This window comes from Sceloporus occidentalis, unplaced genomic scaffold, assembly GCF_023333645.1.
Source record: "Sceloporus occidentalis isolate IW3139 unplaced genomic scaffold, rSceOcc1.0.p SCAF_9, whole genome shotgun sequence".
Lineage (NCBI taxonomy): Eukaryota > Metazoa > Chordata > Lepidosauria > Squamata > Phrynosomatidae > Sceloporus > Sceloporus occidentalis.
In genome coordinates this window covers 6,798,964-6,810,466 of record NW_028316989.1, presented here as the reverse complement: position 1 = coordinate 6,810,466, position 11,503 = coordinate 6,798,964, and the positions used below count along the sequence as shown (strand labels likewise).

Below are 11,503 nucleotides of genomic sequence, written 5' to 3'. Positions count from 1 at the left end.
TCAGGTAGGGTGGTAAAGAGGCAGCCTTGGCTGGCTAGTAATAATAACAATAATAGTGACGTAGGGGTGGTAAGAGGCAGCCTTGCTTGCCCTCTTTTGCCAATTGGGAAGCTGCATAGTAACACCCTATGGACCCAAAATGGCGGCGGGGCCTGCGGACTACACTTCCCATGGTTCCTCGCGCGGCTGAGATGCTAAAGGGGCGTGGCCAAAAAGGCGTGGCCTCTGAGAGAGAGTGAGTCTGGCTCTCTTAGGCGGCGGAGGAGAAGCTGAGGCAGAAGGAGCTGAGCTTCCTGAGAGAGAAGAGGCACGATGTCTGCCGCCGCTTTCTGCCGCGCTCACCCTTCTCCTCTGGGGCCGACGCTGGGAAGGGATATCCCGGCCCCGGCCAAGAGGGTCATCCTTCCCGAAGGAGTCGCTTTGCCTCCGGGAGACTACAGCACCACCCCCGGAGGCACCCTCTTCGGAACCACGCCGGGAGGTAAAGAGTGCCTCTGAGAGAGTGCAGAGTGCAGCAAGTCCCAGGCAGGGCAGTCGAAGCGGTGTCAAACTGCGTTCTTCCTGCAATGTAGACCCTTTCTGGAGGCCAAGAGTTCGAATCCCTGTACAAATATATAATAGAAACCATATATATGTATGTATGTATTTCATTTTATTATTATTAAATAATATTGATATTATTATTTAAACTTTAATATTATTTAATATTAAATAGTAAAATTATTAAAATTATACGAAATTTATTTATTTATTATTTTATTTAAAATAATTTTATAACATTTTTTATTTTTTAAAAAAATATTTATTATTTATTATTTTATAAAATAAAATTAAAATTCATTAAAATTATTCACTTATTATTTTATTTATAATTTTTTCACCGAAAATGTTATAAAATAAAATTTTATAACATTTTTGAATAAAAATTTATCTATTATTATAATTTATTTTTTTAAAAAAAATTGTAAAATAAAATAAAGGAAATTTTTATTTAAACATCTACAGCAATATATATATATATATATAATATGTATTTATTTATGAGGTCGACCTGTTGTTAAAATAGAATTAAATTATTATATTTATTATAATATAATACTATAATATTATATTAATTGCAACAGTAATTAAAACAAATCCAGTACTAAAAATCCAATTTAAAAGATTAAAATGCTTAAAATACATTGAAAACAAGCCCTAAGTCCAGCAATCAAGGCACTGCACTCTTCCCTTTTAGAAGAAGCTGCAGTGTCTTCAGATTGTGTTTGTTGGCCCTGGCTTCCCTTTGAGGCTGAGAGAGTGTGACTCCACCGAGGTCTCTGTAAGCCAGAAACAACTTGAAGGCATACATAACACACACACACAGTGGCTTTGCATGGATTCGAACTCTGGTCTCCAAAGTCTGCGCTGGGCCTTCATTTGGAGAAGGATCCGTTTGTGGATTTCACACTCTCTCAGCCTCAGGGAAAGGCAATGACAAACCTCTGGACAAACCTTGCCGAGAAAACCCCACGATAGGGTCTCCATCCTAAGTCGGAAATGCCCCAAAGGCGCACAATGCACAAACACACAGCCAGACAACAAGTCCCAGGATTCCATAGCAAGGAGCCAGGCAGGGCAGTCAAAGCGGTGTAGAACCGCGTTCTTCCTGCGGTGCAGATCTTTCTGGAGGAGAAGAGTTCGAATCCCTATATAAATATAGAGATTCCTATATTTAAGAGACCTCCAGACAAGATTCACAGCTGGTTCCTTTTTTTCCCTTTCACAGAGGAAAAATACTAGACTGTGTTGTTATTTTGTTGTTGTTTTTAAAGGTGCATGCCCCAAAAGCCCTCTTTAAAGACTGGCAGATTTATTGCAGGATAAGCCCTCATGGACTGGAGCCCACCGGAGTCAGATGCATGGCGTGTTATTTTCGGTTGGCAGGCACATTGATGCGCACAGAGGAAAAGAATGTAAACAGTTAGGCCACAATGTTCAGCCTGGCTTGCAAGTCTGCAGCTTTATCCACATCACTAGAGACAGGCCATTACTTAGGGAGATGTAGGGTGCATCCGCACTACCCAAAATAACCTGGTTTGACACCGCTTTAACTGCCACGGCTCAGTGCTATGGAATCGTGGGGATCTTAGTTTGTTGTGGAATTCACATTGTGTGACAGACATTTGTTACTGTGTGCTTTCAAGTCATTCCTGACTTATGGCAACCCTACCAAGATTTGTTCAGAGGCGCTTTGCCATTACTTTCCCCTGAGGCTGAGAGAGTGTGACTTGCCCAGGGTCACCCAGTGGGTTTAATGGTGACAAACCAAATAGGAAGCTAAGCAGGTCCAGCCCTTGTTAGTATTAGGATAGGACACCCTTCCTACCTTCCATAGCATTGAGCCATGGCAGTTAACATGGTGTCAAACCAGATTATTTCAGCACTGCGGACGCAGCCAGAGATTCCACCAAACCTGAGAACATTTCATTAGACGTTCTGATGCAAGAACTCATATGGCTTGCCTTTGAATAAAAGTTGTTTACCAGCATCTTTTTATTGCGCAGTTTATGCAACAGATAGGAAGCCATTCATTTTATTTGGCTGATATTCATCTGTGTGCAAACTTTTGCGGTTTCCCATGCACACATTTTCTCAAGCTTAACCGACTGTACCTTCTTCCCAGCTTTAACTGGGAACATTTAAGTCTGCTTACTTTGGCACTAGGGCTTTTTAAATACCTGTTTTTGTGAGATTCAAATGTGTGACAGATGCTATTGTTGTTGTTGTGTGCCTTCAGGTCATTCCCAACTTATGGCGACTCTAAGGTGAACCTATCATGGGAGGTTTGCCATTGCCTTCCCCTGAGGATGAGAGAGTGTGACCTGCCCAAGATCACCTATGGATTTATGGCTGAGGTGACAAACGAAATTGAAAGCTAAGCAGGGTCAACCCTTGTTATCACTTGGATGGGATACCCTCCCTAACTTCCAATATTTCATTTCAGAGGCAGGAACTGGCAAAACCACCTCTGGGTCTTTCTTGCCTGAGAAAACTCTATGAAATTAATAAGATCGCCATAAGTTAAAAGGTGACTTGAAGGTACAAATGCACACATACACATACACGCAAAAGACATGATTGGTCTTTTGTCTTTGCAATATGGAGATGAATGATTGCAAAAGAAGTAATTTCCAAAAGAGTTGTCATGTGTTCGTATGTTGCAACAACAACAACAACAAAGATCTTAAAAAGAGATATATTTGAATACTAATGCATTGAATACAGCATGAGCTTTTGTGGACTGTAGCCCATTTCATCAGCTGCATGAATCCCATGACCCCTTACTTGTAAAACCTGAGGAGATGTCATTGGGTCCTTTGTGCAGATTTCAGAGTTCAGGATACAGTATTTTACTGTCCTGTTCTATATAATCTGGCTCTTACTTCATGTTAGGACCCATTTGTGCATGCATGCGCAAGCTTTGTTGCAGATAATGTAATACACTAGGTGGTTGTGTTTGTTCTGTTCCACTGGGTTTATGAAGTATGGCCTTCTTCTAATCAGTGTTCCAAGGGCATTTGGCGCTTGAGGATAAATGTGTGTTTGCTTGGTTTGGACTGAAGAGTTGACTTGAACTTAGATGTCTTGTAAAGCTATTGATTCTTCACTTTCCCCGCACAATTCCTTCGTGCTTTGCAGTCTAAATCATGTGCACGCTTATTCAGAAATGATGTACACTAAGTCCATTGAGTGCATTTATAATGGTACAGTTCTAGAGACACTTGTTAGCAACTGTACAACGGAAGACACTGTTATCTTGCACTAACAATTGCCTTTCTCCACTATGGACATCTACTGAGGGGGAAACTCTTGTGTTAAAAAATTAAGGAGTTCATGACTACATTATGAGTTGTGACACTTTATTACAGAAACACTCTACTCTTTGTGGGGCCATGTTTTCCAGGAGATAGTCAAGAGAAAGGTTCCCATGCGCTAGAAAATATGTGGAGGTTTCCTTCATTCTTGCATACAGAAGAACTTTTGTGTATACACAAACCTTCTATGCACAAACTCTCAAGTTTGTAAGGCAACTCTCCTTTGGGAGAATATCAGTGTTTCCTGAAGTGTAGGCCTGACTTCAGTTGCAGTAATAGGATGCATTAATATGTGCATTTTTCAGAATAAATTTGCAAATTGGACAGTCTCAGTCCTGGAGCAAATGTCATCTGAAGAGCCAGCATGGTATACTTTAAGCATTGGACTAGGACTGCAGGTGATCACATTTTGAATCCCCATTCAAGCCATGGAAACCCATGGAAAGTTTAATTATTTTCAAGTTATGTTTTATTCATTTGATTTATATCCTGCCTTTCTCCCATAATAGGAACCCAAGGCAACTTAACAATGTTACTAGTCAGTTGGTGGGTTCAGTTAAGGCAAATGAACATGTGTCAAAACAAGTTATGTATAATGGGTCTTGTGACCAATGTTTCTGTATTATATCCTGTTCCTAGTGTCTAACTTCGAAGAACAAACACTGGTTAAATATTTGCTTGAGTTTATAACATTTACCTTAGAGACTCCAGAGTATTTGACCTAGAATTATCTGCTTCTCCTCCGCTCTTGGCAGGAGTCTTATATTCCTGACACAAATACAGTTGGTGAAGTATCTCATGCTTGCATCTGCAGACCAAGAAAAGCTTTATCTGCCGAATTTCTCCTTATTAAGCAATCTTTGAAGGCCCAAAGCAATGTCAAGAGCGGGGAAATGACCAGTCTGACTACTGTAGTTCTTTTTAGTAGGTTCCTGATCTTGCGTTGCCCAAGAACTGAGTCCCTGTCCTCTTTTGAGTATGCTAACCTATAAAGATCTAACTAACTCCTCACATCTGTTTGTGTTAGTCATTTATATGAAACTTTTCTGTCCTTCCTTTTAAGGTGCTTTTCATTAGAATCAGTAAAACAACTTGAATAATGATGGTTACGGATTATTACATGTGACAATAATAACATGAATGCTGTGGTTTGATGCTGTTGAGAATAACTTTACAGTTGCTATAATATTGGGAAGTAAACATTCAGAGAGCTTTGGTGTAAGAGTTCTTTCTGCCAGTGTAATGTACAAGTTAGAGGAGGTTTACATTTTGCAATATGGGATCATGGAAAATGCCAAGGAGAAGGTAATACAGTCAGTTTGCAGGATGAGAACTTGCATGGCCTGAAGATAGGACACCTGAGACTGGTATGGATGAGTTGCTGGCGAGTTACGTTCATAGCCAAGTCCAGAGAAGTGACCTGACAGTTGCTTGCTGACGCAAATACTAACCTCGATAAAAACATGGATTTAGTTACATTCCCTCAGATTGGAGTCAATGGTCCTAACCTTTGATTGTCTGGGAGAGCCTTTCAGAGAAAGAATATGGAGAACCATCCCATCCTGGATACAAACCAAAGAGCTGACCTGTCAGACAGTTGTTTGCTGGTTACAACAGAGCCCAGCATAGAGATATGAGGAAAAGACCTTCAATGTGACAGAGGAAAGGTGTTGTTTTACTCTGCAACCAATAGCCATGCAATCTAGTGCTGTAATAGAGCCTTTGCCAACGTAGTTTTCCCACTCCAGCCTTCACATATGACAGATTTCTCTTTAGGATTTCCGAGGAAGAAAGTTCACACATGACTAGTCCTTAGCTCCTTAAAAGTAGACACTTTTAGTGTTGCTGAGTGGCAGCGGAGGTGGTTTATGGCCCTGCCTGCACTTGTTTTTAACAGTCTCAGATTGCTGTTGGGAATCTTGCCAGTATCACCAGTCAGTCTAAATACATGCTAAGTGCAAGTTGCTTTTATAATATTCAAAGGTATGTGTTAATAAAATATGTAAGTTTTTTTATTCTTATGACACACATTCAAAGGCAAACATGCAAGCAAAGAAGAAAAAGGTGAATGCTGTGTCACATGTGGGCCTCAGATTAGAGTGTAAAACGTTCAAAAATTTTGAATCATAGAATCATAGAGTTGGAAGAGACCGCAAGGGCCATCCAGTCCAACCCCCTGCCATGCAGGAGATCCAAATCAAAGCATCCCCGACAGATGGCCATCTAGCCTCTGCTTGAAGGCCTCCAAGGAAGGCGACTCCACTACACTCCGAGGGAGTTTGTTCCACAGTCGGATAGCCTTTATTGTCAGGAAATTCCTCCTGATATTGAGCTGGAATCTCTTTTCCTGCAGCTTGCATCCATTGCTCCGGTTCCTAGTCTCTGGAGCAGCAGAAAACAAGCTTGCTCCCTCCTCAATATGACATCCCTTCAAATATTTAAACAGGGTTATCATATCACATCTTAACCTTCTTTTCTCCAGGCTAAACATACCCAGCTCCCTAAGGCATTCCTCAAAGGGCATGGTTTCCAGACCCTTCACCATTTTAGTCACCCTCCTTTGGACACGCTCCAGAAGTTATGGAGAAAACCTGTTTCATTCCTCAATATGCCAAATCTGCTCCATCCTCAGTATGCCAAATCTTGCACTGTTGGCATAAGCTTCAGGAGACACATTCACCTACATGCCACAGTAGAATGACAAGAGTAGGACTTGGTGGGGTTTGCTGTTCTGTTTCTTTTCAGACTTAGGGCGAACTGATCCCAGAAACCTCAGCCATCTTGACCAATGGTACAGTATTAGTATTATTCTGGCAACTGAAGTCCAAAACACTTGGAAGGCCAGAGTTTGGGAATCATTGTACACATACACAAAAGATATGCAATGCATAGCGTTGGGGAGAGTTTTAAAAGCAGGCCAAATTTTTACTGTGTGTGCCCAAAGATCAGAAATTCATTGGATTGAGTGAGGCGGGATATATACTGAGCACTGGAAAAGCGACTTCAGAATTGTCCCAACCCAATAGATAAAAGGGAAAAGCTGCTGTCTTTTGATCTGAAACTGTTTTATTAAGGCATTTGTCTCTATAGATGTAAAGCCAGAGCTGCAGTCCTCTAGTGAACCTGTTATGAAATGTCTCTGTAATAACTGGTACACTGAGAACACTTCTAGGAAAACTGGTGATGTTTTGTGAGCGTTCCAATAGTTGGCTGCTGTAAAAGGCGGCAAGGCTTGTTGTCTCTGCAAACTGTGATTAAGTGCTGTTTAATGTTGGGCGTTGGCCTGAACTGTTGACTTGGCCAGTTCAATCCCAGGCTCCGGCCCCCTTGGTCTGTGGAGACTGGCCTGTTTTGAAATGCTGACCGCAAATTGGAAAATAAGGTAGCTCAAGTGTATCAGAAAGACTTTCCTCATGCTTTGTGTAATTTTTTTTTAAATCTGTTTTCCATTTGTGTGGAAAAGAACAAGACTCTTCCTCGCAGCTCAGTCGATTGCATCAGTGGCATTATTGCATCAGTGGCATACTTGGCATTGTTTGAGTCTTTCCCCGCATGATGTCTTCCAGATATTTGCTTTAAGATACAATAAGGGACCTGTGGACATCCACATCCATGGCTTATAAAGCAAAAGGCTTCAGGTGAAAGCAGTGATTTATTATTATCTTTCCTTTCTAGGTACACGCATTATTTATGACCGTAAATTTTTAATGGAGTGCCGTAATTCTCCAGTTGCCAAAACACCACCTTGTGATCTTCCAGACATTCCAGGAGTTACATGTCCAAACGTGGATGAGGTCGGGACCGAGACCAGCCTTATCCATGCTGATGAGGAGAAACTAGGCTTAGGTAAGTGCCTATCTGTGTCTGCCTGCAAATTTACTTTCTCCTATATTGCAGATTAGAGAGCTTTTATCCAGAAACACTTGGACCTCTGGAAAACTCATGTCCCTGATGTCCACTTGGAAGTAATCAAACACCATCGATACCCAAGTGGGATGCCAGCATTTGGCATCCTAAAGTGACTGCCAACATCCCAGAGTCACTGCCAGCATCCACCAGTGCCACCTGTACTGGCATCTGCCTCTCCATATTGTGTTGCTGTGTCTACAACTCTGCATACTGCCCTTTTAAATTTCCTGTAGTGCTCCAGAGTGACACTATGCCAGGTGCTTCAGTCAGTTATAGGAAATTAAAGATCAAAGGGGTACCTTAGTTCTAAAATATTTGGGGGGATCTAACCAAAACAAGGCCCTAGAAGCCTTGCATATGGCTTGTGGTTGTAAAAGAATGAGGCAAGGTGGAACTGGTGAAGCTGCCTAGAAACCACAGCTTAGGTGTCTTGCTTGGTTGCTTCTTTATCTGCCTTACAATAATAAAGCGTTGCTGGAACCTGTCACCTTTGAGAGGACATTTTGTTCTCAGTTGGTACACAGACAACACGGAAACAGCTTTTTGAAAGATTACAGCCTGGTTCTGCCTCTTACCACTATCAAAAGCAGTTATGTCATCTGTTTGTTCAAAGTTGGGCTGAATCACTGAAAGATTATGGCTGACAGCCTTTCTACATGTTCTCCCTTTAAATGTACATAAAGACTTCTGGCACAGAAAGGCTGTGAAACTATCAGATGGAGGAGCCATGTTGACCTTCGAAGGACCACAGAAGGCTACATCCCCATTTTTTTATTTTTTAAAACTCTTTTTGTAAAAAACAACAACACCCTTATGTCCCCTGCCAGCATGAGAAGGAGCTAATTTTAACATGTGCCCGCCTCCAGGTATGTTTTGGGTGCATGAAAGGCCTTTTATTTCACCAGGAACTAAAGTGGAGAAGTGCATAGTGTGACTTTTTTCCCCCCAAACAGGAAATAAAGGCTTTGAGTGGCATTTTAAGAGGGCAAGGGACTTTTTAAAATGGGATGCTTCCATTCAGATTTTGCCCATCGCTAGTGTTAACAGTGATAGTTTTTGCTTGAGCCTCATCAAGACCTCAATTTCATTGATAACTTTATCTTCCACAGGCGAGGAAGCCCAGTTTGACATGGATATCTGAAGCCTGTACCCTGAGAGTACTTGTGGATTTTTTCCAGTGAAGACAAGAAATCAGGAGTCTTTCCAGAATTAGTGAGGCTTGAAGACTAGCCTACACTTCAAGAATCTTTTCAGGATGGAAGGTCCATTATCTTTTTGTTTTTTTATTGGGAGGACAAGAAGGAGGCGTCCTGTTACCTATAAATGGAAAACTCTGGCAGATTCTTTATGTGATGGAAAGGCTGCCAGTGATGAGCATTGGAATGAGAGAAGTGGGATGCTCTGTCTAAAGTCTATTCCTTGATTCTTGTGCCTTGTTTACTAACATCAGTACTCCCAAACAGGGGGAACTGGCTGCAAGGAGAGAAATAATAAAATCATGCTGGATCTGGGGGATTAATATAGTAGTGGGTCTCTCTTTTTATGCATGTCTCCTTTTCATGCGCAAAGGTTTTTCCGATTCGCTCGCAAATGGCAAAGTGATGATTTGCAGAGCCACATCTATAAACCAACACAACGGTTTTCTGTCTTAAGCGTTAGCTTTTCTGTCCATAACTGTAGCGCCACTCCAACAACAATAGCTTGATAACAGTACAAATGTAGCGGGAGGGGAGTGAATCTGGTCATAACAGGAAACTGCTTGTTGGCTCATTTCTCCTGTTTTCTCTCTGTGTCTACTTTGTCTGGTGCTGTATCCGTCAATCTGGTGAAAACTGACAGCTCACATGAACGGATTCTGGTCCGCTTCACTCTTTCCTTTCAAAAAAAGTAATCTCCATTATAAATTGTGCAAACAAAGGTGGGTGTTCAAAAACTTTTTTTAAAAAGTTCTTAAAATGCTATGGAGAGGTGGGTAGCTTGCACTATTTTTTATTTTTCGTCTTTAGGAGGGCTACATACATGTTTGTGCGGATCTTCTGTTCACATTCTTCACTGTACTTTAAAAATAAAATGAAGAAAGAAAACATTCTACTTGCTTCAACTTTCGCGAGGGAAAACTGTTGTACCAACTGCCCAATAGTGGCTAGTGACATTCATGCACTCAGAAACAACTAAGCGCACCTCCAGATGTTCCAGGTTTATTATTTCCCACAGGCCCTCATTATTTGCCAAGCTTGGTAGAACAAATGGGGGTCCCAAACCAAATCCACTTTGATAAGAAGCTTTAAGGATTGAACAATTAAATTGGAATTTAGTTCCTAGGATGAAAAAGATGCCTCATGCTTGGTTTAAGAGCCCAGGAGTGTAACATGCCTTAAGATCACTCAGTGGGTTCTGTGGGTCCACTTAGGAAAAACCATTGGATTTGCAAGCAATTTTTAATAGTACTTAAGGGGCTAAAAGACTCTTAGGACCTGAACAGACAGGCCAAAATAAAGCTGCTTCAGGTCACTTTGGAGGTATGCTATTTAAATGATGCATGTATCCTAAGAGGCCGGAAGCCATGGCAAAGCCACACTCCAGGATTAAAGACTGGAGCGCAGCTTTGGCGCAGCTTCTAGCCTGTGTCATTTAAACAGCATACCTCCAAAGTGACCCAAAACAGCTTTATTTTGGCCTGTCTGTTCAGGCCCTTAGTTTCTTTTGCTGCGGCAGGACCACCCACCAATCCTCCTGTAGAAAACTTGTCATGGCAATCTGTAATTGTCTTAGTTAGCAAGTGAAATTGAAAATGCTAATATGCTCTTAACATAAAGAACAACTGGCAAAAATGCCAGCTCTACCAAGTTCCTACAGGAGTGACCACTCTTGTGGGTTCTCTCTTTAAAATAAGTAGGTGTCTTGCATTTTGGATGGCAGAGGGGTCAAATGGAAGAGATTTGACAACTTAACACTTGGATGTCTGTCGGACTGTAGGATAAAGTGTAGGGCAAAGTTATAGGATTTAGCAGTCACTTTTGAACTGCTTGTATGCAGATTTTATGTCAGTAGGCTAAAATACTAAAATCCATCAGTAAAGTACACGATGGTTCCTTTTTGTTACGAAATACTTGTTTACTTAGTTCTTTGTGTTTTTTTATTTCATTTATAAGTATTTATTACTTTTCAGCCTGTGAAGGCCTCCCAAGTGATGTGGAGTAAAATCTATAAAAACCTTAAAAACCATTTAAAAAGATAATTTAAAAAACTAAACACCAGACAGAATCATATAGTTTGATCCATTTACTGGAAGCTCAGCAAGAAAGGAGCAAGCCTGACGTCTTTGTGAAGCCAGTATAGACAGTTATTACCTCTACTAACCAGACAAAGGCCCTTTCCTTCCCTTCCCTTTTTCTTTTCTTTTCTGACTTATTTTGATTTATATAGGAATTTTATAAGGCTTCTGTTACTATGAGTTTCCAGAGTAATATGCAGCTCAGTCAATATGCAAAAATTTGGCTTGGAGAAGGCTGCTGAATGGAACCTCCTCTGAAAAAATCTTGCCAATAAACCCCACAATAGGTTTGCCTTAGGGTTGCCATAAGTCTGAAATGACTTGAAGACACACAACACACACACAAGAGTGCAGTTGGTCAGACAAGCTACCTCCCCTTGCTGGCACCCTCTCTTGTCTGGCTACACAGCTATTAAAAGACAAGGAACCTTGCCCTCTCTTGTGGTATCTAACCACAAGCGCT

At 41.2% G+C, this 11,503-nt stretch overlaps 1 protein-coding gene across 1 annotated transcript; it reads left to right on the top strand.

Moving 5' to 3' along the window:
• The first annotated feature begins 249 nt into the window (after positions 1 to 249).
• Positions 250 to 9,277, top strand: EIF4EBP1 (eukaryotic translation initiation factor 4E binding protein 1). The gene is made up of 3 exons (XM_089538296.1): positions 250 to 481; positions 7,533 to 7,703; positions 8,876 to 9,277. Exons 1-3 carry the CDS (start codon positions 313 to 315, stop codon positions 8,905 to 8,907), a joined length of 372 nt encoding a protein of 123 aa, XP_089394422.1. The 5' UTR covers positions 250 to 312; the 3' UTR covers positions 8,908 to 9,277.
• Positions 9,278 to 11,503: the final 2,226 nt, after the last annotated feature.

Excerpts from the sequence above, each read along its gene's own strand:
- EIF4EBP1 (XM_089538296.1), top strand. The coding sequence starts at position 313 with ATGTCTGCCGCCGCTTTCTGCCGCGCTCACCCTTCTCCTCTGGGGCCG. Across the intron at positions 482-7,532 it reads CTTCGGAACCACGCCGGGAG|GTACACGCATTATTTATGAC; the intron begins GTAAAGAGTGCC and ends TTTCCTTTCTAG. Across the intron at positions 7,704-8,875 it reads TGAGGAGAAACTAGGCTTAG|GCGAGGAAGCCCAGTTTGAC; the intron begins GTAAGTGCCTAT and ends TATCTTCCACAG.